Consider the following 26,174-nt stretch of genomic DNA (forward strand, 5'->3'; position numbering starts at 1 on the left):
ATGGACGAGGATATGGGCGACGCCATCCGGCCCTAAGTGGTGCACCGCTGCCACCAGAGCATTGCCTTCTCCCTGCAGACGGCATGGCTGCTCGTCGCCTACTCCTCCGACATGCACATCTCTATCCAGCGCCACTCGCGCGGCACCAAGCTGCGCAAGCTAATCCTCTCAGACGAACTAAAGCCCCACTCAGCTTCTAAAGGTGTGGGTCCCGCCGGTGCTGCGGACGCCAGCCCTGGGCTGCGGGACGTTGCCCACATTCGACACCACCAGCGGCACACCGTGGAGCCGCCCCCGGCCCCCGACAGCCAAATCATCCCTGCCGATGCCTACCTCTCGCCTTCCAAGCGGACACATCAGCGATCCAAGTCGGACGCCACGCATTGCACAAGCCTGGGGAGTAGCCTCAGGAGAACAGCCAGCAACCCCAAGGTGGAAAGCGGCTACGATGAGGTGAGTACCTTTTTTAACATATTTTGTCATACAAAAAGAGGGAAGGGAGAGTGGGATCAGAGTTGTAGAGTATAGAATGTCTTTGTACGTTTTTAATCTTTAATAGTAGGCCTGTTGCATACATGTTCTCTTTTATAGTCCCTATGGATGATAAAGCACAGGAAACCCTGAGTAACCTGAATACCAAGTTTTTCTCCATCTGTGTGTCAGTAGTAAATGGTTGTCCTACAGAACACTGTGGGATTCAGCAAGTGAAACTTGGATCAGCCATGCTGGAGTGTGCTGAGTCAGCAATACTTTTTATTATTCGCAGGTGCAGCGTTTGCTTGCGACTTGCAGGCTCATCTTCCATGTCTCACAATAATATTACTTGTGCAAAAACTGTTCTGTCAAAATTGAACATTCTTTGGGAGCCCAGGAGTACGAGTTTTGGACATTGAAGAGCGTTATTCCAGCTCTTTCTATGGTCTAGCCAGACTACCCTCAGTCTAACTAATAAAGAAGGGGGTGGGGTTAGGTAGCATCTGTCCCACATCTCCAGAGTTCCCTCCCTATTGTTTTGGGCGTGCAGTGTCCTCCGTCTCCTTTTTGGCTGGACTTCTCAGCCAGATTGCTCTGCAGCTGGTGTCAGAGTGAGGTTGAGGGTGGGTCCCTCTCGAATGGAGAGCTTGGTGAAAAAATTGGTCACTTTCTATCATTGCAGACATTAGATTGTTTAGCAGATGCTATTGTGAGCATGTTTGTGTTGGGGCAGGATTTGTGTCAGTGTTGACGAGCGATATGGTTCTGGTGGAAGTTTTCTGCTTCCTCTTGTCTGGCCTTTCTCTCGGTCTCACTGATTGTCTGGCTTGCAACCTTCTGTCAGTCCTCTCTCTCTCTCATCAGGGGATCAGTTATTTTATGAGAAATCAAATTGGGTAGTTTTAGATGGGACAAGGTCCTGAACTATAGCAGAAAGACGGTCCCTCTCCCCTCGTTCAAAGCTTTCTTGGACTCTCCCAGGCATCTTGCTGTGTTATGCATTTTCTCCCTACTACCAATGTTTCCTCTCACCTCTAGTCTCTCTCTCACCTCTCTCTATTCTGTTTTTTGTGCCTGTTTTTGTCATCCTTTTTTAAAATCCTCTACCCATCCCTCTCTCAGCTAATCTCCTCTCCTTCTCTTTCGCTCTCCCTCACTCTGTTTTCCTCCCCTCCCTTCCCCACGTATGCCTGCATCAAACCTCCCTGCTGGTGTTGTTGTGGCCAGTGATCCCTGTTTAATCTGTGTCTGTGCTGTGAAGAATCATGTAGGGCAGGTGGAGCACATTAACAATCCACAGAATGCAACCAACAGCCCAAAGGAGTTCAAGGGCACTTCGCTTTATTGACTTTGCTCTTTAGGATGTATTAGCAAAGATGGGCAGAAACTGCTTCTCCAATAGAAATCCCCGATCACGCTTGTAGGTGATGTTTTGGCAACGTTAGCTAGCTAAGCTCATGTGCAGAAACACATCGTCGGGTTTAACGGTCGTGCAGGCCGTCAAATCAAAGGCACATAGATTCAAGCTAGGCTTAAGTAGCGGAAACTGTCATTACTACAACCTCATGAAAGTGACAGGTTTTTATTTTCAACAAAAACAACTTTATATCAAAGTTTTTGTCAAATAAAAACCTGTCACTTTCATGAGGTTGTAGTAATGACAGTTTCCGCTACTTAAGCCTAGCTTGAATCTGTGTTGCATTTAGATTTCGAGAAACTTAACAACTAAGAATACATTTTTCACTTCTCCCATTAACTTACCAAACCCTGGTCTGGTCTGCTGAGTCTGCTTCGCAAGCATTATGGGAAGTCTCGCGTGTTGCGCCTCTGGGTTTAGAAACTCTGTGGTATTAGTACACAGTGATCACTAGTTGGATGCCAAGCAGTCCATTTTGCTTTGATAATAAATACTGTACTGATAGTCCTTATTGATAAGGCTTCACACGCCATCTTGTTAGTCCTGGTTATTGGCCTAAGGACTGACCTGACTAATTTTGATTTGATCTTTTTACTTGGCCTCTGGCTGGATTGCAACAGTGAGGAAAAACCAAGAGGCACCAATCACAGTGAAGAGGAAGAAGAATGCTGTGAAATATGTCCACAATTTTGAGCCGCGCTGTAATGTGAGTGGGACCACCCCCGCAGTGCAGATTGGGTGGGTGTTGCATTACAGCCCTTTTTTGTTTACAGTCTGGGCTCAGCTGTCAGTGCCCATGTATGCCCTCTTGTCCATTTTTAAAATAACATCAAATTGATCAGAAATACAGTGTAGACATTGTTAATGTTGTAGCTGGAAACGGCAGATTTTTAATGGAATGTCTACATAGGTGTACAGAGGCCCATTATCAGCAACCATCTGTCCTGTGTTCCAATGGCACGTTGTGTTTGCTAATCCAAGTTTATCATTTTAAAAGGCTAATTGATCATTAGAAAACCCTTTTGCAATTATGTTAGCACAGCTGAAAACTGTTGTGCTGATTTTAAAGGAGCAATAAAACTGGCCTTCTTGAGACTAGTTGAGTATCTGGAGCATCAGCAATTGTGGGTTCGATTACAGGCTCAAAATGGCCAGAAACAAACAACTTTCTTCTGAAACTCGTCAGTCTATTCTTGTTCTGAGAACTGAAGGCTATTCCATGCGAGAAATGCCAAGAAACTGAAGATCTTGTACAACGTTGTGTACTACTCCCTTCACAGAACAGCGCTCTAACCAGAATAGAAAGCGCGTATTACACTGTATTTCTGATCAATTTGATGTTATTTTAATGGACAAAAAAATTGCTTTTCTTTTGAAAACAAGGACATTTCTAAGTGACCCCAAACTTTTGAACAGTAGTGTGTGTGTGTATATATATGTGTGTGTATATATATATGTCAGAATTACATGGCCAGTATTGAATAGAGGAGAATCCTAGCAAATTCTGAGCGTTTGAGAGACTGTTTTACAACCGGAGTATGCAATATTGGTTTCATCAACACACCTGTATCAACTGCATGTCGGCCATTTGCGGTTATACGTGAGTGCCGGTGGAAAGTTTATCTGGATATAGGACATCTGACATGACAATGACATTAATACATGCTAATAGTTAACTAACTGTGCCAACTGTAAAGTTTGGTGGAGGATGAATAATGGTCTGGGGCTGTTTTTCATGGTTCGGGCTAAGCCCTTTAGTTCCAGTGAAGGGAAATCTTAACGCTACAGCACACAATGACATTCTAGACGATTCTGTGCTTCCAACTTTGTGGCAACAGTTTGGGGAAGGCCCTTTCCTGTTTCAGCATGACAATGCCCCTGTGCACAAAGCGAGGTCCGTACAGAAATGGTTTGTTGAGATCGGTGTGGAAGAACTTGACTGGCCTGCACAGAGCCCTGTGCTCAACCCCATCGAACACCTTTGGGATGAATTGGAACGCTGACTGCGAGCCAGGCCTAATCGCCCAACATCAGTGCCCGACCTCACGAATGCTCTTGTGGTTGAGTAGAAGCAAGTACCCGCAGCAATGTTCCAACATCTTCCAACATGCCCACGATTTTGTAATGAGATATTTGACAAGCAGGTGTCTACATACTTTTGGTAATGTAGTGTATATTGTCACCCTTGCACTTTACAATGGAGTGCAATAGAGCAGAAGACTCGTTTGCTACAACACCTTGCTTGTTTCAGCAAGGAGCAAAGTTTCATCATGTTGTTGAGTCCATGAACAGTTGTTCCACAAAAAAAGAAGACGGGTTATTTTATTTTCGTGCCGGCTTCATCCATAACCGAGTGGCGCAGTGGTCTAAGGCACTGCATCTCAGTGCTTGAGGCGTCACTACAGACCCCCTGGTTCGATTCCAGGCTGTATCACAACTTGCTGTGATTGGGAGTCCCATAGGGTGGCGCAGAATTGGTCCTGGGTTTGGCTGGTGTAGGCCGTCATTGTAAATAAGAATATGTTCTTAACTGACTTGCCTAGTTAAATAAAGGTAAAATAAAAAAATATATACGGTAATTGTGCCAGGACTCGACTCTATATGATAGAGCAGATCTCCACTCTACCTTTTCAAATCTATGAATTACATTTTGGGAAGTGTTACCCAGCCACTTGGAACACCAATTATTTTGCCTCGTTAAGCATGGGTCCAGAATCAGTAGGGAAATCCGATCCCAGTAACACTCGGGGACCCTTCCTCAACAGAACGTCCTGTCCACTCTGGAAGTAATGTCAGGAAGTCATGACGTTTGGTCATGATCCAGAAAATACACTTCTTCACAGGAAAGGCATTTTGACATTTGACTACAAAAGTAGAATGCTAAGGAAGCTGCTTGGTTTGCCTGTCAACACAAAAAGACCAAGGAAATGCTATGAAATACAGGTTCCTCGTCCTGGAAAATCTGTGGTTTTGAATAGGCCTAACTAGGGCTGTGGCGGTCATGACATTTTGGCAGGCGGTAATTGTCATGCAAATGACTGCTGGTCTCACGGTAATTGACCGTTAATTAACATAAACATGTTTAGCGCGCTTTTGGAACATCTAGATTTAAAAAAGTCAAAGTACATTTTTAATATAGCCATCACAATAAAATCCATTATTGATTTAGTTGTGATAGGCTTATAAACCAGGGAATGTCTTAGAAATCAAAACATAAAGGGCTGCATGATGCAACTCTATATATTGATGATTTGGAGAGGGGGAGATCTAATCAATGGAAGATGGAATTAAAAGTGAAATGAGAGGCTACAACGACCAAAAGCCAACGGGTATGCTGCTATTTACGCTATAGTCTGAGTGGAGTTATGTGTAGGCTAACGGTAGGACGGTGAAAAGCGCAGTAATGTTATGGCTAGGCTCAATTAGCCGAGTTAGCTAGCTTCTCTCAGTTTGATACAGTCAAGACAGGTACTGAATAATCGGATTGGATGATAAATAACTAGCAAGAAGTTAACAGTGGTTGCGGTCTCTCTCTCAGGCTCATGGTGCTTACTCATACATTCACACACACACCGAACGGCCTCCACTCCCTAACAGCCTCGCTCTCGCTCTCTCCCCTCCCATGGGTCCGGTTGAATAAAGTAGCAAAACAATTGGCTTTTCTGCTGCTTCCCTCACTCGGATCAGACCAGTTGTCCTTTCGGGAGAGGTTTTAAAAATGTATGCATATTGGGTCCGGGGCTTTCCCGTGTCCATTTCGGAACAGGAACTGTAACTTCCATAATTATTTGTCCTCATCATTCAGATTATTCAAATTAAATCATGATGTGATTAGAGGGACAATAGAGCACTGAGTTCCAGGCCATTAGCAAGTTTGGTAGGCTATCCATCAGCACCGTTCATTTGCGCAGTTTTGGATTGGGATTACCTTTACCAACGGGAATTTAACTGCGGTCACGACTCGTGACTGGCGGTAATAAGGTCACCGCAACAGCCCTAGCCCTAATCTGTGTGTCAACGCCACCTCTAGGCTCTGTTTCAATGTCCACACCAACTAGCACATGTATGCATTGGGCATGATTTCTTTGTGGTATAAAAGTATGGACATTGGCATGTAGTGCAATGGTCTCAACCCCTTGGGTTGTTTTTCTCTCTGTAATCGGATAACTTGCTTCATGTTTTTGAAAAATGCTTCTGGGAGTTTTGGAATGGGGAGACTCAGCTAAATGTAAAGACACCTGGAGTAACCTTTACTGAAGGAGAGTCAGTCAAAGTCAGTCATAATTACACACGTTTACACATTTTACATGGTAGTCCTAAGCAACAAATACGCCACTGGCAGTAGTTCATGTCGCAAAAATTGGCCTACCTGGTATTAAAGGTAGACTCAGTGGGATGACGTAGATGCAGAAAGTAAACAGCATAGTGGGTCAATTTCCACAACAACTAAGAGCGTTGAAGTGCGAGGCTCAACTTCTCCGCTGTTTTGGTCCCTTGGCTACCATGCTGTAACAGTGCGACTGTGAAAGTATTTTATCTCGCTCATCTCAATATCTGCGGTGCTGCTCGTGGCAACATACATTTCACTGAGTCTACCTTTAACTAAGAACTAACAAATGAACCTTTTTTTCTTGTGTTAAGTATTTTAACAAAAATGTTAACTGTCCCATATGTTAGCCTACTTAATTGGAACTTGTTTCCATAACAAAACAAAATGTAAGTACTTTTTTTATATAGTAACCTTATGATTGAGATGTTATCTAATTTCAAAGTAGCCTTAATGGTGGACTGTAGAACAAAGGACTTCCTAGATTTGTACTTTGACCTACTATAATGGTATTGAATATTGCTCATACTTTAAATATGAAGATATTGGACACCATAAGTTGACTAAACATCTCCAAGGCCCAAGAGCTTGTTTGGTATCTGGGTTTCGCTCAAGTCTCTCATTTTAACCATTGTGGTACTGATCTCTGGTGCTGGAATGTGGTACTGCAATGGGTTGACAGAATTTAATTTATTTGCTTCTTTCTCCCTGTGCCCATGCATTCTTAGTCTTATACCTCCCCTTGGTTTTCTCTTCAGATTCCGCTCCTAAAACATCCTTCTTTCAATTCCCATCATACCCATCTTCCTCCCTCCTTTCTCAGCCTCTTTTTTTTTTTTTTGTGTGTGCAGTCATTCAAGGAAGGACCCTAAAAAAAAGATGTGCCACTTGTTATTTGCTGTAGCTTGTTGTAAATGTCTTCAGAACACAAAAAGACATCTGTCTTGATCTAGATTCTAACCAGCTCTCCTCCTCCTAACCTCGCTCCTCCTCTCTGTAGCCGTTGGGCCTGACGCTGCAGAGGGAGTTCATCAAGTCTCTGATGGGCATCGGAAAGCGGCTGGCCACGCTGCCCACCAAGGAGCAGAAGACCTGGCAGCTCATCTCAGAGCTGTCACAGCTCAACCACAAGCTGCCAGCCCGCGTCTGGCTGCCCACTGCAGCCTTCGACCACCACGTGGTGCGCGTTCCCCACACACAGGCCGTGGTGCTCAACTCCAAAGATAAGGTGAGGCAACTTGTTGTAATACACATGTATAAGGAGGTACACACACACAACAGGCTCCAAAAACAAGGTGACCAGAATGCCTAGTAGTTTGACACGATTAATTAGTTAACTCATTTGTTAGTTTGTTATTTATTTCCTGAGGAGCCTGGAGTTTAGATGGAGTGGGCCCCAATGCTCTTTGTCAATGGGACTTCCTGCATAAATGTACCTTACAAAAATAGGTCTAGAACTCCAGTGACCTCTTCATTCTCCCCTTCCTCTCAGGCCCCGTACATCATCTACGTGGAGGTGCTGGAGTGCGAGAGGTTCGAGACGTCCGGCATTCCCCTGCGCATCCCGGAGACATGCATCCGCAGCGCCCGCTCTGTGGACAACCTCCTCCCGGAGTGCGTTGGCATCACAGCCGAGCAGCGCGCCGGCAGTTTCTCCACCGTGCCCAACTACGACAACGACGACGAGGCCTGGGCCGTGGATGACATCGGCAAGTTGGAAGTGGAGGTAGGTACCCATGGCAACCACATGGTGGCACCGTCTGACTTTAAGTCACATTTTGATGACTAGGTTGTTGGGGAAGGAGGAGGTGAATCAGATTTGAATGTACTTTTAACTCTGGGGTCCTTCTATGGTTCCAGCTCCCAGAAGGCCACACCAGTAGCAGTGACAACATCTCCCAGTTCTCTGTGGACAGCATCACCAGCACGGAGAGCAAGGAGCCTGTCTTCATCGCCGCTGGCGACATCAGGTACAGGGTCACTGCCTGACAGAATTGCCCTGCTAGCTTGTAGTTTGTCTTTAAGACTTGCTTGTTATAGAGTTTTGGTCTGGATAGCTGTTTTACAACCGCATGTTTCTTTTGTCTTAGGCGACGTCTATCAGAGAACCTGGCCACACCCCCACAACGTTCCGGAAAGATCCGGAGGACCCGTCCGCTGTGGCGCTCAAGGAGCCCTGGCAGGAGAAAGTCAGGTGGGTGATTGGTACATAGAAATATACACTGCTCAAAAAAATTTAAATAACACATCCTAGATCTGAATGAATGAAATAATCTTATTAAATACTTTTTTCTTTACATAGTTGAATGTGCTGACAACAAAATCACACAAATTATCAATGGAAATCAAATGTATCAACCCATGGAGGTCTGGATTTGGAGTCGCCCTCAAAATTAAAGTGGAAAACCACACTACAGGCTGATCCATCTTTGATGTAATGTCCTTAAAACAAGTCAAAATGAGGCTCAGTAGTGTGTGTGTGTGGCCTCCACGTGCCTGTATGCCCTCCCTACAACGCCTGGGCATGCTCCTGATGAGGTGGCGGATGGTCTCCTGAGGGATCTCCTCCCAGACCTGGACTAAAGTATCCGAGACATGATGTCCCAGATGTGCTCAATTGGATTCAGGTCTGGGGAACGGGCGGGCCAGTCCATAGCATCAATGCCTTCCTCTTGCAGGAACTGCTGACACACTCCAGCCACATGAGGTCTAGCATTGTCTTGCATTAGGAGGAACCCAGGGCCAGCATATGGTCTCACAAGGGGTCTGAGGATCTCATCTCGGTACCTAATGGCAGTCAGGCTACCTCTGGCGAGCACATGGAGGGCTGTGCGGCCCCCCAAAGAAATGCCACCCCACACCATGACTGACCCACCGCCAAACCGGTCATGCTGGAGGATGTTGCAGGCAGCAGAACGTTCTCCACGGCGTCTCCAGACTCTGTCACGTGCTCAGTGTGAAGCTGCTTTCATCTGTGAAGAGCACAGGGCGCCAGTGGCGAATTTGCCAATCTTGGTGTTCTCTGGCAAATGCCAAACGTCCTGCACGGTGTTGGGCTGTAAGCACAACCCCCACCTGTGGACGTCGGGCCCTCATACCACCCTCATGGAGTCTGTTTCTGACCGTTTGAGCAGACACATGCACATTTGTGGCCTGCTGGAGGTCATTTTGCAGGGCTCTGGCAGTGCTCCTCCTGCTCCTCCTTGCACAAAGGCGGAGGTAGCGGTCCTGCTGCTGGGTTGTTGCCCTCCTACGGCCTCCTCCACGTCTCCTGATGTACTGGCCTGTCTCCTGGTAGCGCCTCCATGCTCTGGACACTACGCTGACAGACACAGCAAACCTTCTTGCCACAGCTCGCATTGATGTGCCATCCTGGATGAGCTGCACTACCTGAGCCACTTGTGTGGGTTGTAGACTCTGTCTCATGCTACCACTACAAAAACATCAGCCAGGAAGCATAGGAACTGAGAGGTGGTCTGTGGTCACCACCTGCAGAACCACTCCTTTATTGGGGGTGTCTTGCTAATTGCCTATAATTTCCACCTGTTGTCTATTCCATTTGCACAACAGCATGTGAAATATATTGTCAATCAGTGTTGCTTCCTAAGTGGACAGTTTGATTTCACAGAAGTGTGATTGACTTGGAGTTACATTGTGTTGTTTAAGTGTTCCCTTTATTTTTTTGAGCAGTGTAATTACTAGAAGAGACTAAATGGATGGGCATACACAATCCCCCACCCGAGGATACATGTCTGTCCCACTTAGTGCAGCGAAGACAACACATTGTGGCATTGTAAAGTCATTTGCTGTGTCTCACTATTTCTTTCCGCTCTCTCCATCCCTCAGGCGGATAAGGGAGGGCTCCCCTTACGGTCACCTGCCAAACTGGCGGCTGCTGTCGGTCATCGTGAAGTGTGGGGACGACCTGAGGCAAGAGCTACTGGCCTTCCAGGTGCTCAGCCAGCTACAGGTACTTGACTCTCCACAGTAGAGTCCCATTCCACAGAAATGCTCTGAATTATTTATTCTTATTAGCATTCGTTCAATCACTAATTCGCTCCACTACTCCCCTTTCCTCTCCAGTCCATCTGGGAGCAGGAGCACGTCCCCCTGTGGATCAAGCCCTATAAGATCCTGGTGATGTCATCGGACAGCGGGATGATCGAGCCCGTGCTGAACGCTGTCTCTCTGCACCAGGTGAGCAGAGAAAAGGAGATGGACCCAATTGTGCACTTGAAATCTCATGACAAAGTTGCCTAACAATAACTTCAAGCCGAGTTGTTTAGCTATGTAATCCAGTACCTCTTGGGATGAAAGATTTTGATAATCTAAGTAATGGTTGATCACGCACTGGAATTTCGTGTCAGTTGCTAATTCTAATGGAATGCCGTGTCGGTAGCTTTTTCTAATGGAATACTGTGTCTGTTGCTATTTCATACAAAATGCTGTTTCTGTGCTCCAGGTGAGGAAGCAGAGCCAGCTGTCTCTGCTGGACTACTTCCTGCAGGAGCACGGCAGCTACACCACCGAGGCCTTCCTCACCGCCCAGTGCAACTTTGTGGAGAGCTGCGCCGGCTACAGTCTCATCTGCTACCTGCTGCAGGTTAAAGACAGGTGGGCAGCCCTCCCTTTTCACCCCTCTTCAGTGTCACTCGTTACATTACTCACATGTTCCATTTCCCCTCTTAGCTTCCTTTGTCTTTGAGCCTGTTTGGCTACATTTACACAGGCTGCACAATTCTGATCTTTTGCCAATAATTGGGCAGAAGGTCAGAATTGGGCTGCCTGTGTAAACACAGTTTTTGTGGTCTGATATCAACTACCACATCCCACCCTCTCCTCTATTCCTATACCCTTTACTCAGTTCCCCTATCCCTCATCTCCTTTCTGTCTTTCTCCAGACACAATGGAAACATCCTCCTGGACTCGGAGGGCCACATAATCCACATTGACTTTGGCTTCATCCTGTCCAGCTCGCCCAGGAACCTGGGCTTTGAGACCTCCGCTTTTAAGCTCACCAGCGAATTTGTGGATGTGAGTCAAATGAATTATACTGCATGCGAATTGGCATTGTCATATAAGTGTAAACTGGAGAACACTGTGGAATTGATCATACAATCTAGCTAGAAACCTCACAAAATGTTCACTGCATAAATGCATACATTTGTTAGTGTTCAAAGATGCTATTAGCGAGTTTGCTGGTTAGCTGCAGTAGCCTGCATAACCTGTTGGTTTTTTATGTGTAAAGACTAACCTCTGTTGTCTGTGGTTCTCTCAGGTGATGGGAGGCCTGGATGGAGACATGTTCAACTACTACAAGATGCTGATGCTCCAGGGCCTGATAGCTGCTCGCAAACACATGGAGAAGGTGGTCCAAATAGTGGAGATCATGCAGCAAGGTACTGTTAGCTAAAACGGTATATTAGCATGACCAGTGTGTTGTGGTGTTTTTCCATAAACATTATCTATCTGCCCGGTTTCTCTGTGGTCTTGGGATTGCAACTCCTCTGACTCCCTCTCCCTGGGTCTCCCCTCTCTCCTCCCCCACCAGGCTCTCACCTACCCTGCTTCCATGGCTCCAGCACCATCCGCTACCTGAAGGAACGTTTCCACATGAGCCTGACGGAGGAGCAGCTACAGGTGCTGGTGGAGCAGATGGTGGATGGCTCCATGCGCTCCATCACCACCAAGCTTTACGACGGCTTCCAGTACTTCACCAACGGCATCATGTGAACAGTTCGACACCAAACTCTACTACATGGGACAACCACATGGGAGAGCAAGCAAACATACATATAAAGATGGTGGTGAACATGTGCATATGGACTCACGCATGTGTGCTTGCCATAGCAGCACATTTAGGAAAATGGACTTGTGTATAGACTAGTGCTACAGGACCTGTTTGCAAACTCGGTATGTTCTTTGTCTTAGACAGACCACTGTTTACCCCCTCCTTGTTTTGGCCTTGTGGAGGGGGAGTCCGCACCTCCTCTCCCTCTTGTCCTCCTATCCATAGGACATTTACCGCATTGACTGTTCTAAAACGAGGCATAACGCACAGTTCAAATCACACACGAAAAGGATAAGTATCAATATCGGAGAAGGTACTTCATTGAAAAGGGGGAGGGGCAATGTGGTAGTGGTCTATATTCAGAGGAGCCAAGAAGACTTTTCTCAGAATGGATGAAAAATGAATAACTGTAGATCAATTGTGCAAGAGCATCACAAAGCAGTACATATAGAATATATGTACTTATTTTTGTTCTTAGAGCAAAATTGACTTTGAGAAGTTGAGAAACCACTATGTAACGACAACGAAAGCACAAGACATATCAATTGCTGAGGTTTTCTAATGGACATTTTCTTTGTTCTCTGAAAGTTCTGTGGTTATCAAGAGTGAGCCAACCCGAAGAGAGGGGAAAAAGGACTATAACAACCATTGGTGTATGAGTGTTATCTGTCTGGAAAACAACTCCTTCATCCAAGGTTTTTATGTGTTTTGAATGATGTTTAAACTTGAACTGGAAAATTGAACTAGGACCCACTAATCTCTTATTAGGGGTCCAAGCATGCAGCAAAGCTGCTGGTTGTATGTGTTTTTGTTCCCATCCTTAATAGCAGGTGCAGTTTCATTTCAATCTGGGTTTTGGACAACTGGGGCTCATTCAGTAGAGCACATCTGTAACGCACTTAGTGTTATAGATAGAAATGCAATGAATAGAAAAGAGACTGTTCTCTATCGTCACAGTTCAATTCTCTAGGGACTCTTGTCCTTACTGAATAAGTGCATTACTCAGCCACAGCATCATGTCTCCGTACTGGGTCAGGCCACAGGACTTCATCCACATCACAGGCCACATTTTGTCTGGCCAGGCAACGGGGGAAAAAACCCCTGGCATGCCGTATCCAGGCTTGGCATGCCTCCACACCTATGTCACCACAGGCAAGTCCCATGGCTTGCAGGAGATTTACCCTGGTGTAAGGTTGGCGTTCATATACCTTCCACCGCCATGAGGAGAAGAATTCCTCAATGGGGTTTAGGAAAGGGGAGTACGGTGGAAGGCAAAGATTGATAAAACCTTGGTTCATATTGTACCACTCTCTAACCTGGAGGGCTCTGTGAAAACTCACATTGTCCCAAACAACAACATAGATGGGATGCTCATCCTGCTGCCCTAACAAAGCATCTCGCATGTGATTGAGGAAAATGAGGAGCTGGTGAGTGTTGTAGGGCCCCAGGTTGGCATGATGGTGGACTACCCCATGATTGCTGATGGCAGCACATAATGTGACATTGCCACCACGCTGCCCAGGAACACCAACAATGGCCCGATGGCCAATCACATTACGGCCTCTCCTTCTCCTTTTGGTGAGATTAAACCCAGCTTCATCCATGTAGATGTATTGATGGGGTCTTTCCATTGCATCCAGTTGAAAAACCCTCTGTAGAAATAGATATAGTTTTGTAAGTGATACGGAAAAAGTGATTTAGGCCACTACAGTAAATCACTACTTAGAGTAATCAACATTGAATGTGTCTGGATATATGCCAACCTGTACATACTGGAATCTTTGCTCTTTGACTCTGTCTGAGTTGCGATCAAAGGGCACTCTGTATAGCTGTTTCATGCGCAGTCTGTTGCGCTTGAGGACACGATCAACAGTAGAGAGGCTGACACTGTTGATACCCTCAAAATTTAAATGGTCCTCAATGATCTTCTGCTGAATTTCGCTCAGTTTAATGGCATTGTTCTCACGGACCATATCAACAATTAGGGTCTCTTGGTGTGGGGAGAACATACCTGTCCTCCCACCCCCATGTGGCAGTCTTTCAATTCTACAAAAAGAGAACATGGAGTTACAAAAAATATACACGGAATACTAGGCCTACAAACAGTTAGACCAACCCTCCATTACAATACTACAGTACATTGGTACAGTGATGTACTGAAACATATATTTACTTACAGTATACTGTGGTACAGTATATAGTATGTCATACAGTAATTGCTGTCAACATTTACATACTGTCCTATAATGTCAAAAAAAGGTAATTACCTGTTCTCTTCTCTAAATCTTCGGATTATGGTGGACACAGTGAATCTACTGATGTTTGGTTGCACCCTTTGTCCAGCCTCCCTCATGCTCATACCATGGACAAGAACATGATCAATCACAGTAGCTCTGATTTCATCAGATATTACTGTTCTTTGTCTTCGCTGACCACCTCGACCACCTCGACCTCCTCTCACACGAACTCTTCCTCTCAGATTTCTATCCATTGTAGGGCCTCACAAACCAGTGCTCTCTGAACTGGCTTACTGTATATGTTCCCTCACATCATTAGCCACAAGTGTGATCAATTTTGAGTTGTTGTGTTCAAGTAGTGACACCTGTGCTCTAATTGTGTTTGACTTTTGTCACCTGTGCTCACCATTATGCAGCACGGGTGCATCACAATGAAAATGTGTTGCCAAGTTATGTCTAAACAGGTGAAAAGTGCTTATGGTTTTGCCAAAAGAGTGATTGATTCAATCAGTGGGTTCAGGCAACTGAGCATTTGGTTCAGACAATAGGGTTTAGTGTTTTAGCAATTGAGAAAAACTGTAAATGCAAAAGACTTTATTTTGTGATGGGGCCCTCAGCTCAGTTTGGGAACCTTAATCCAGGCTGGACAGCAGGAACTCAACCTGTATTTCTAGATTCCGCATCACCTCCCCCGAGAGCCTCTCTGGGCTTTCATAGATTGAGTCATTGAGGTTGAAGATGGATTGTAGCCATGCCTTCATCTGGCCCTGTTGACAACAGACACATCATCAACTATTATTGAGAGAGAGAGAGAGAGAGAGAGAGAGAGAGAGAGAGAGAGAGAGAGAGAGAGAGAGAGAGAGAGAGAGAGAGAGAGAGAGAGAGAGAGAGAGAGAGAGAGAGACACACAAATGTACCTTAACGAGGAGGTAGAAGTTCTCAGCAGCCTCTGTCCAGGCTCCTCCAGGAGGGTCAATCCTCATTATGACTTGCAGGAGCAGATAAAGGAAGCTACCAGGCTCCTGGAGAAGGAACAGGGGACATGAGTGAGTGTCTACAGATCTGATATGACAACAGTGTGTATAGCATCGATAAACAACAGGATGTTCCATTCTTAGGGCCACTTACAGATATAGGAAGAGATGTCTTTCCTTCTAGAAGGCTTAGTAGAACGAATTCATAAAAAACATCTGCGAAGTTGATGCGGTCGATCTGAAGTCAAACAAATAGGATAATTACATAATCTTCATTGACAAGCACTTTAGAAAGTCTCATTGAGTAGATGTTAGATGAGAAGACGGTGCCTGCAGCTAACGCTCAAGCTTGCATGTAGACCTACTCCTACGAGAGCCATCTCCTGCTCTAGTCGCTCCCTGTTTGCTGGCTCATTAATGAAGTTCACCAGTAGGTCGTAGGCCTGCTGAAACTGCCTCACATCCTCAAAACAAAACAATCATAAAATTCCTTAAAACTTAGATCATAAACTCAAAGATTCAGGTCTGTAATTCAAAGGGCCTCCGATTGTTTGGCTAGTATGACGCTGAAACTTTTCAACTAAACCCTATGAATCACTGTTGCCTAAAGGTAACCCACTGTGCAAGAACTGGTTGAATCAATGTTGTATCAATAAAAAATGTCAATGTGATGATGTTGAATCAAAGTGGGAAACTGATTGGATTTGAAAGAAGTCATCAACGTAAGGGAATTTCGTCTTTTAACCTAAATCCAATTACGTTAATTTTGGGGGGGATTTCACATTGAATTCACATTAGTTGACAACTCAACCAAATGTAAATCAAAACGAGACGTTGAAATGACATCTGTGCCCAGTGGGAACTATATATCTGGTCTGATGAACGTTGCACAATTATGTAATTGGTTACCTGCTGGTTGAGCTCGGATAGTCCACTCAACACCATCCTCCCAGCGTGGGTGAGGTAATTGAGGGAGGTACTGTCTGAGGATGTCAGAGCCTGTGAGAACAAGACAGTACTTTTACAAATAGTCCAGAAATGTTCATGAAGTGAAATACAAAAGGTGCTAAATTCACATTTTCTCACCTCCATAGCACGTCTGATAGCGGCCAGCCTCAGAGAGAAGTTGGTTGTCCCTTGGTTTTCAAAGTAACGCCTGTAAATAGAAATGTTCAATAACAAATGTTCAACCTAAGAAGCTAAAACATCAGTGCCATGAAATTAAGAAATAATTTTATGTTAGCCTATATTATAACTGCAGGATTCAGAAAGACCATACCAATGTAGGATCTTAATTTGATCACTCTTTTGTTGCTGAGAATTTTCCTGCACGGCAGGAAATGCAAACTTGTAGCGTATTTGGAATTTTCAAGTTTGTAATTTCCACTTTGAAATTTTAGACTCGATTTGCCCTAACGAAAAATGTATCCTGTTGCTGCAGGATTATTTTCCTGCTGTAGCAAACTGTCTCAAATTAAGATCCTACATCTGTATAACTACAATATTGGGCAGATTATTTCAAAGCAAAGGTTTTTACTATAGATGAACACATGAAAGCGAACCCACCGCAACTGGGGCACATCTGCAGCATTATTTTGCTCCTCCACAAACTCCTCCTCAAACTCCTAAAACAGACATCACATTAACTTAAACTCTACTAAACTGCATTTCACCTGCAACATCAACTGAAGCAGACAAAACATTCAGTGACATCATAACAATACTTTCATCTTGACCTAACAACTTGACCCTTGACAGACAACACAAACCTATCGATACCAAAACAATGACACACACCTGTACACACAAGTACAAATGAAATAAGAATTATTGACTGTAGAAAGAGTTTTACCTGAGGAGTGCTGTCAGGGGTCTGGTCCTGGTCCTGGGTGGAGTGGTAAGGTGGAGGGGGACTGGGAGGGGAATCGGAAGGGAAAGGGGGAGGCGGAGAATTCTGGGGGAACTGGTGAGAGGAGCCAGAGGACGGCTCATGAGGGGTGGTGATGATGTCAGAGGTGGAGAACTGATATGCCATCATCTCATCCCCCCTCTCCTGGTACCCCTCCACTGTGGTGGAGATATCCACCTGCTGTTTAACACACAACATGTGACACTGTCAGCCCAACACTGAAAACCACCATATTGAAAACCCCTCAACCAAACACTGAAATAAATCATAACACAGAGAAACAACGGGGTGTACCTGGGCATCCTCATAATAGGTGAACTCAGACCTCCTCTTGACAAGGCCGGACATGAGTCCATGGATCCTTCTACCAAGGAACTAAAAATGAGGCAAGAGATTAGAACGTGTAATTTCATTTTCTGTCAACATGTATTTATTCAAATAGGTAAATGGACATTTGCCACTTTACATTTTTTCTGTGAAAAATTGCCTGACTGTACCTTAATACCAATCAGCTTCTTGTTGGTGAGGACCACCTGGACGAGACCCTTTAAAAGAGACAGAGAAACATTACATTTCATCCAGGAAATATAAGTAGACCTATAGCATGTGCGTCATTTGACACAAATCAGGTGCATTTGAGACGAAAGACCAGTTGAGAATCTCTCACCCATGGGTCCAGGATTTTTTCCTGGATGACTCTGCTCCACCACAGCTGCTTCTCCACTCCCCTCACAATGCACAGGTGATGCATGTCCTCTTCATTTTGCTATAAAGAAAAAACTCCTTCAGTCTCCAGACCTCTCTCTATATGTTAGCTGTAGATGTCTATAACATTTGGCAGGCGATTTCAGTTCTGAGTATAATCCCTGGCAGTGATATAGAGCCCACATGATGTTCGTACGACAAGTTTCCCCTAGGTTTCAATTAGGGACAGACATACAAAAGAAAACCCAGAGACAATTGGGAGTTCAAATACACAGGTGTGTTCATAAATGTTAAGAATATGTCTGAAGTACCTGCACTCGTCCATAATGGATCTTCCAGTAATGGAAATGAAACGAACCCCAGTTCCCAACCAGCTGCAACTTCTCATAGGGAAAACCAGAGTCTTCCCTATTTGGCTGAAAAACAAAGATATCCCCTAATTATAGAGATTGCTCTGTGATGAATAAGACACACAATTGTGGAGATAGAGGACATGGTAATGTGTACTATTACTAATCAGCTATGACTGTCTAATAATGTGATTGACTACCTGTGAATGGCTATCTGAAGGTGCCGACAGTTCGTCAAGCACTAGCCTCCCAGCTTCAGTGAGGTGAATGGTAGGCTCCTCAATAACCAATTTGGAAGTCTGTGAAAAAAAAGGGAACAGGGTAAAGTAAATTCTCCCTATAAGATCAGATGAGCTTTGGTTAATAATGTGTTTGGTTACCTGTGTGTTTAACACTGCAAGCTCTGTTACCAGCATTCTCCCAGCACGAGTGAGGTAGTAGACTGGTTTGGCCTTGGAGAAGACAGGCTATGAAGACAAGGGAATATGTTTTTTCATTATGTGGTTTTATAGAAAACTAGTGACTTGATGTTAATCTTTAATATCCTCTAAAGACCAGAGAGTATCAGAATGGATAGACTCACAAAGATAGGAACACACAAGGGTCCAGACCAAGGGATTAAAGCCAGACAGGACCGGTGCCCAACCTCCTCATCCACATACTAAGGAACAAGACAGGATTAAATTAAGAGTCAGTTTGAATGATAGACAGGTAGCCTATAGGACTGACAGACTGGAATAGGGAGGATCACAAGAGGAGGCTACTGCATGATAGATTCTAAGACAATTGGCAGTTGAAATACACATGTCTGTGTTCAAAGGTTAAGGAAACATCTGAGGTACCTGCCTATGAATGGTTACCTGTTCATTTTGAGAGGACAGTTCCTCCCATACCATCCTCCTAGCAGGAGTGAAACTGATGATAATGGGCTGCTCCATTGTGAAAATCTGAGAAAATGAGGGAACAGCTTTAAAGATATCAAAGTATTCTACTAGTGGATACTGAAGGTAATTATCCCTATTAGATCAGATGAGTAATGGTTAATAATCTGAATGGTTACCTGTGTGTTTAACATTGCCATCTCTCTCACCAGCATCCTCCCAGCGTGGGTAAGATAATAAATTGGCTGCAGTTTGACAGGCTATAAAAAAAGGGAATATGTTTACAGAAATGTATTTCCAGAAGTTTCTTTTAGAAAAAGTTATGTTTATGTTTAAGCCCCCCTAAAGACCAGAGAGTATCAGAATGGATGGACTTACAGCGTTTGAAACCCACAGAGGTCCAGACCAAGGGATTAAAGCCAGACAGGGCTGCTGCCGAACCTCCTCATCAACGTACTAAGGAACAAGACAGGATCAATTTAAGAGTCAGTTTGAATGATAGACTGGTACTGTATAGGAGTAAAATATTGGCATAGGGAAGATTGCAAGAGGAGGCCACTGCAATGATAATAGTTGAAATACACAGGTCTGAGATATAAATGTTAAGAACATGTCTGAAGTACCTGCAGATGAATGGCTACCTCTTCAAGCTGAGAGGACAGTTCATCCAATACCATCATGCCAGCACGAGAGATGAAAATGTGCTGCTCAATCTTGCAAATCTGTAAGAAAATGAGGGAACAGTTTTAAGGGCATCAAAGTATCCCACTACCATAGTAGATACTGAAGGTAATCCTGCCAATTAGATAAAATGAGCTTTGTCCAATAATCTGCATGGTTACCTGTGTGTTTAACACTGCCAGCTCTCTCACCAGCATCCGTCCAGCATGGGTAAGGTAATAAGTTGGCTGCAGTGTTACAGACTATTACAAAAATAGGGAATATGTTTACAGAAATGTATTTTCATATTGTTCTACAGAAAGCATCATGTTGATGTTTAAGTTACATAAACCAGTCTAAAGACCAAAGAGTATCAGAATGGATGGACTTACAGAGCTGGGAACCCACAGAGGACCAGACCAAGGGATTAAAGCCAGACAGGTCCGCTGCCCAACCTCCTCATCCACATACTAAGGAACAAGACAGGATCAAATTAAAAGTCAGTTTGAATGATAGACAGGTAGCCTATAGGTCTGACAGACTGCTATAGGGAGGATCACAAGAGGAGGCTACTGCATGATATATTCTGAGACACTACACAGGTCTGTGTTGAAAGGTTAAGGAAACATCTGAGGTACCTGCATATGAATGGCTACCTGTTCATTTTGAGAGGACAGTTCATTCCATACCATCCTCCTAGCAGGAGTGAAACAGATGAAGATGGGCTGCTCCACTGTGAATATCTGTGAGAAAATGAGGGAACGAACATCAAAGTATTTCACTACCGTAGTGGATACTGAAGGTAATCCTGCCTATTAGATCAGATGAGCTTTGTCCAATAATCTGCATGGTTACCTGCGTGTTTAACACTGCCAGCTCTCTCACCAGCATCCTCCCAGCATGGGTAAGGTAATATGTTGGCTGCAGTTATAAAAAATAGGGAATATGTTTACAGAAATGTATTTCCATATTGTTCTTCAGAAAACGTCATGTTTATGTTTAAAGTACATAAACCAGTTTTAAGACCAGAGAGAAGACCAAAGAGTATCAGAATGGATGGACTTACAGAGCTGGGAACCCACAGAGGTCCAGACCAAGGGATTAAAGCCAGACAGGGCCGGTGCCCAACCTCCTCAACCACATACTAAGGAAGAAAATCAGGATCAATTTATGAGTCAGTAAAATGACAGTTTGAATGACAGATTGTTATTGAACCAATCCTGCTAATGAAGCAGTATTGTTATAGCCTGGGTGCCAGTCTGTTTCAGCTCTCTGTCCACTCCTTATGGGATTGTGATGCCAATATCATATTGCCACGATGGAATTGGCAAGAGAGCAGAAAGACTGGCACCCAAGCTATTGATAGGCCTGCAGCATTCTTACCTGAACAAGGACTGGGTCCTCCTGGTCCAGGGTGGGCTCATTATCTTTATGAAAAACAATAAAGGATTGTTTTCTCTAAGTTTAAGAAATACTAGCTACAAGACACCAGACATCTGTCCATGTAGTTAGGCTGATCATATATTTACTTGTGTTTTATATTGTATGACATCAAATGTATTTATGTGTCTGCATAATGTACCAACATGTTCAATTAAACCTAAAGCAAAGGTTTGGTTTCAAAGGAGCAAGTTTGTTTGTTGTTGTTAATCTAGGGCTACACTGTAAAAAATGTCATCACCATGATTGCTACCTAAATGACACCCTATTCCCTATTTAGTGCACTACTTTTGACCAGCGCCTTTTAACCATAGAACTATGGGTCCTGGTCAAAATAAGAAATAGGGTATTGGGTGGCATTTGGGACTATTACTATTTAGACATTGTCAAATATGTAAACTTACCCTCCTCAACCGTGACAACACGGTCCACGCTCTCCACGGTGGCCAGTGCATCCTCACCGATACCGTAATATTTGCTATAAAAGTAGACTGCCGAACCGGTCGCAAACAACAGGCCAGCTGCACTCAGAAGTGGCCTCTCGCGGAGGAATCTCAGCGGGGTCGCTGTCAACAAACGACTGAACATAGACCTACTCATTATCGCTCTACATACTGCAGTGATTTTGACTGAGTTCAAAACCATCTGACAATTCTTTCTTAGAATTACAGGGTTTGATAGGGACCATTAATACGTCACATTCTTCCATAAGTCATGGTTGGCTATGTCACAATGGGACAAACATGTTTATCAAACTGATTAAAAAACACTCAACAGTGACATCAATTAAATTGAATTTTGAGCATGATTTGGGAGTTTATACAATTGTAAACTATGAAACCATTGTTTAGAGAACAGTAGGAGTATAACCATTTAGAAAATACTGTATCAATGGCTCTGAGTAGGAGTAGAAGGGACAGCGTCACAATGCGCTCACCATGGTTCTGAAAAAGAACGTTGCTGCGTTCATCAGCTCTGTGATGTTCTAGGCGGAGACACTCACTGAACCACTCACTTTCACGTTCAAGGTGTCAAAGCGTTCAACCAACATGCATTGGACTAAAACATCATTCAAATAGTTACTAAAAAGCCTACAGATATGTTTTACATTATTATTTTAAATCTCCTGCATAAATCAGCTGAGATAGCCTACTCTTCTCATCTCTTCGCCCTCCTGCCCTGGTGGTTATATCTGAGCGTTTTGATAACTGATTGATAATTTGGATTATTCATATCCAAAGTGAAATGCTGATTGTGTCATATTTATAATGTAGGCCTAGTAGCCCACGTTTCATGACATAACCCTAATCCTAAAATAGACTAAAATTGAAACCCTGGGCGAGCACACAAGCTCTGGCTGTACAGCCGGCAACAATAATACATCCAAAGAGGGTGGCTGTTGAGGAAAACCAGTACACCAACACACATCGTCATTAGGAGATACAAGTAATCAGAGGCTAAAAGAAAATGGCAGACAATAGAAATCGAATGCCTATGTTACGGCTGGTTAGTGTTTTAATTACGAAGGACTCCCACAAATCTATTGTCTCTCTAAAAAACTGTAGGCTGCATATTGGTGGTCAAAGTGGTCGAAACGGTGTAGTGATCCTCGCTAATACAGTGAGCCACATTACAATTCTGACCAAGTGGGTTAAATCTGTTGGAGCGATGCGTAGGGTGTGTGCCTTTCACGCATGTAACCTGGGTTCGCTTCCCCGCCCCTTGTTTGCTACAATATTTTAGGAAAGGGACATCTTCATGACCAACAATCTTACTCTAAAAACGTTTGTGAAAAAAGTTTGGTCAGTCTGTGAAAGTTAGAAAAGGTTGGTTAGTCTGTGAAAGTTAGAAACTTCCAGCAGGAATTGACAGTCATCAGTCAAGGTGGTTGGATTATATAGCTACAGTGGTGCTATGGTTCCAAAAGTGCTGGTGATAAAATTAACATTACTGGCATACACATTTCAAAACAAAAGCCTATGATCAGGTATGGAGTTTTGGAAATGTTGTTAAACCCAACAGTCTATACTCTATAGCACAAAGTGTGATGTCCCCAATGATAAAATTGCATGTTACTCTAATTGTGAGATGTGTTACAGTTTACAATAGGCTACTTGGGTCTACTATACCTTCATCCTTTATTAAAGCATTCGGTTGCTAGCATTATCTCCACAAGCAAGGGTATCCTGGGGAAAGACAAATCTTCTCCTCCCAGTAGACTAACTGAATCAAAGCCTCTAACATTACTGCTAGATAGCCATGTAAACACGAACCTCAGTGGCAGAGCTAAAGCTCATCTGAGATCTTGCATAGGCTGCTGTTTACCATAATCAGGATATTTTTTTACAAACCTTGGCGATACTTTCTTTGTTCTCGATTCGGAAGAAACGTGTCTCTTATGAACATCTGTGTGCAGTTGCAGGTGGAACTCCAAAAAACAGAGAATATTCAGAAAAATATTAAATCCACTTTTTGTATTGAGCGATAAATACCTCTTGCATATGTGTAGATCTTTCTTTTGGTCGCACTGTGGGAAGTGCTGTCATTAAGGCTACTTCTACAAGCGGCCGCAGCCGCTTCGCATAGAAACGACTAGTTACTGCAACGGTGTTGGGAAATGTGAGATGTGCACAGCTAAAATGCCGAGGACTGTGCAAAAGGTGGATTTAATATATTTTTTGTCGAATTTTCTCTAGTTTTTGGAGTATGCTACCTGTAACTGCACACAGACGTTTATAAGAGACACATTTCTTCCTAGGTTAGGGGTCTATAATTGTAAAATAAATGTGTTTGATTGAATAACTAGCCTAATCTAACTATCGTGGTCATACATCTGGACTCTTCATCATCATCATCAACACTTTGAATTACTAAGGAATATTCCTATAGCAACTGGTTGCTAGGGGAAACGAGACACTAGCATTATTCTCTTGTTGTGAGACTGAGAGGAAGGATTGGAGAAGTGCACGAGGAGGGGTGGGAAGCAGAGAAGACGGAGCATGGTTGAAATTCCACCAAATGGATAAGAAGAGGCAGACAAAGTTTGACACATTTATGTTTTCAGTGGTTGACCGACACGAATGAACGAGTAAACCTTGTTTTAGCCTAGTGAAGTATCACAAATGAATACCTCAGTATTAATTATCCACTGCACGGAATCTCCATGAGGGCACAAGTCTGCATGACGATTTTCGCGTAAAGAGAGGCAGCGCGGGAGAGCTGACTTGTCGCCTGGCAGGTATGTTCTGCTATTTTGAATAAAGCTAGCCATACAGCTAATATAAGTTTTAGGCAATTATTAATTTCGTATAGCTAACTAAATAAATGAAGCTATCTAACAGCAATGCTGTTGTGGGCTTACACATGTAATAATTACAACCAGGAGCGCATTACAACAATGAATCTAGTTTGTTTCTATTCTTCTGTCAATAATCTCTAGCAACATCAATACTGTTGGTGCTATCATCTTCAGGACAGGAATACCGGCTTACTTAAGGAGGAATAAACACACATGTTCATCGTTGGTGTTTCAACCAGAACGCGGGAAAAATGCCCTCTCTTTATTTTCGCACATGCGCAGTTGTACATCTCTCATAGGGCATAACTGTACCAGTGTAAGAACACAATTTATAACATATTAGTCTATATGTTAACACCCCCACTTGCTCTTATACTGTACAAGTCGTATTCAACCTAACTATCAACACATTTAGCTTACAGTTATACATCTCACAAATGTCAGTTTACATTCCAAACATATAACCCAATAATTTTTCATTTTTGAACTTCGTTACAGGTTTAGTCAAAACATCTGCAACCATGTCTGCCGTTGGACAATATTCAATACTTATTTTGCCATCACTGAGCGCAGATCGAATGAAATGATATCTGATGTCAACATGTTTACATCTCTGACGACATACTGGGTTCTTTGACAGAGCAATTGCACCTTGGTTATCTTCAAAGATTGTTACTGGTGCATATTGGCACTCACTATCCATCTGGCCCAATAACTGTACAAGGTACAAACTTTCTTGTAGCAGCCAGTGCCATGTACTCTGCTTCACATGTAGATAAAGCTACTGTTGGCTGCTTCTTAGACCTCCATGAAATAACAGGTCCACATTTAGTTAAACTAAAACAATACCCTGTTATGCTTCGTCTGTCACTTTGATCTGCTGCCCAATCAGCATCACTATATGCTACGAGGTTGAGTTTTTCCACCCCCTTTTTGTAACACAACTCCTGATTCATTGTCCCCTTCAAGTACCTCAACACATGTTTAGCTGTTATCCAGTGTTGCTCTTTTGGTTCTGATAGGTATTGTGACAGCTTGCTGACAATCCAACTGATATCCGGTCTTGTACATGTCATAACATATATCAAGCTGCCTATCACTTCACGATACCTTTTTGAATCAATAGGTTCACCATCACCATCAAAGTTTGTTTTTTGTTCACATGGTGTTGACCTTGTTTTACAGTCTGACATACCAAACCTTTCCAGTATCTTGGTTATGTACCTTGTTTGGCTCATCTTTATTTTCCCTTCACTTTGTGTAAAATCAATGCCTAGGAAATGTCTAAGCCTCCCAAGATCTTTCATCTTAAATTTTTCACTTAACATTTCTTTTACACTTGTGAGTGAGTCACTATCACTAGCAGCGATAATTAGATCATCGACCCAAATTATCAAAATGATCCTTTCTGTTGCAGTTTGTTTGTTGTAAACACAGTGATCAGCTGGGTTCTGTGTAAAACCATTTTCACTAAGGTGATCATGCAACATTTTGTTCCAGTTCCTTCCTGACTGTTTCAGGCCGTACAGTGACTTGTTCAGTTTGCAGACTAGTTGCTCACCTGTATCTGACCTGACTTCAAAACCCTCTGGTTGCTCCATGTACACTTCACAGTCAATAGGAGCATGTAGATATGCTGTTTTGACATCCATCTGATGTAACTCTAAGTCATACTGAGCTGCTAGCTGCATCAAACAACGTACTGATGTCA

General features: G+C 43.6%; 1 protein-coding gene and 1 pseudogene across 2 annotated transcripts; one reads left to right on the forward strand and one right to left on the reverse strand.

Moving 5' to 3' along the window:
- On the forward strand, window positions 1–11,951 carry LOC311135383 (phosphatidylinositol 4-kinase beta-like; annotated as a pseudogene). The gene is made up of 11 exons: window positions 1–453; window positions 7,219–7,446; window positions 7,711–7,944; window positions 8,079–8,188; window positions 8,309–8,412; window positions 10,065–10,188; window positions 10,302–10,415; window positions 10,681–10,832; window positions 11,120–11,252; window positions 11,497–11,617; window positions 11,770–11,951. The product of its transcript is annotated as a phosphatidylinositol 4-kinase beta-like (transcript).
- A 2,927-nt stretch (window positions 11,952–14,878) lies between these two features.
- On the reverse strand, window positions 14,879–17,707 carry LOC311135384 (uncharacterized protein; the record flags this gene model as incomplete). Its single annotated transcript, XM_084169319.1, has 8 exons — window positions 14,879–15,013; window positions 15,164–15,268; window positions 15,375–15,458; window positions 16,130–16,219; window positions 16,307–16,376; window positions 16,787–16,845; window positions 17,424–17,504; window positions 17,627–17,707. 8 exons carry the CDS (start codon window positions 17,705–17,707, stop codon window positions 14,879–14,881), a joined length of 705 nt encoding a protein of 234 aa, XP_084025445.1.
- Window positions 17,708–26,174: the final 8,467 nt, after the last annotated feature.

The sequence above is a fragment of the Coregonus lavaretus genome, assembly GCF_964263955.1.
Source record: "Coregonus lavaretus genome assembly, chromosome: 9".
NCBI classification, from domain to species: domain Eukaryota; kingdom Metazoa; phylum Chordata; class Actinopteri; order Salmoniformes; family Salmonidae; genus Coregonus; species Coregonus lavaretus.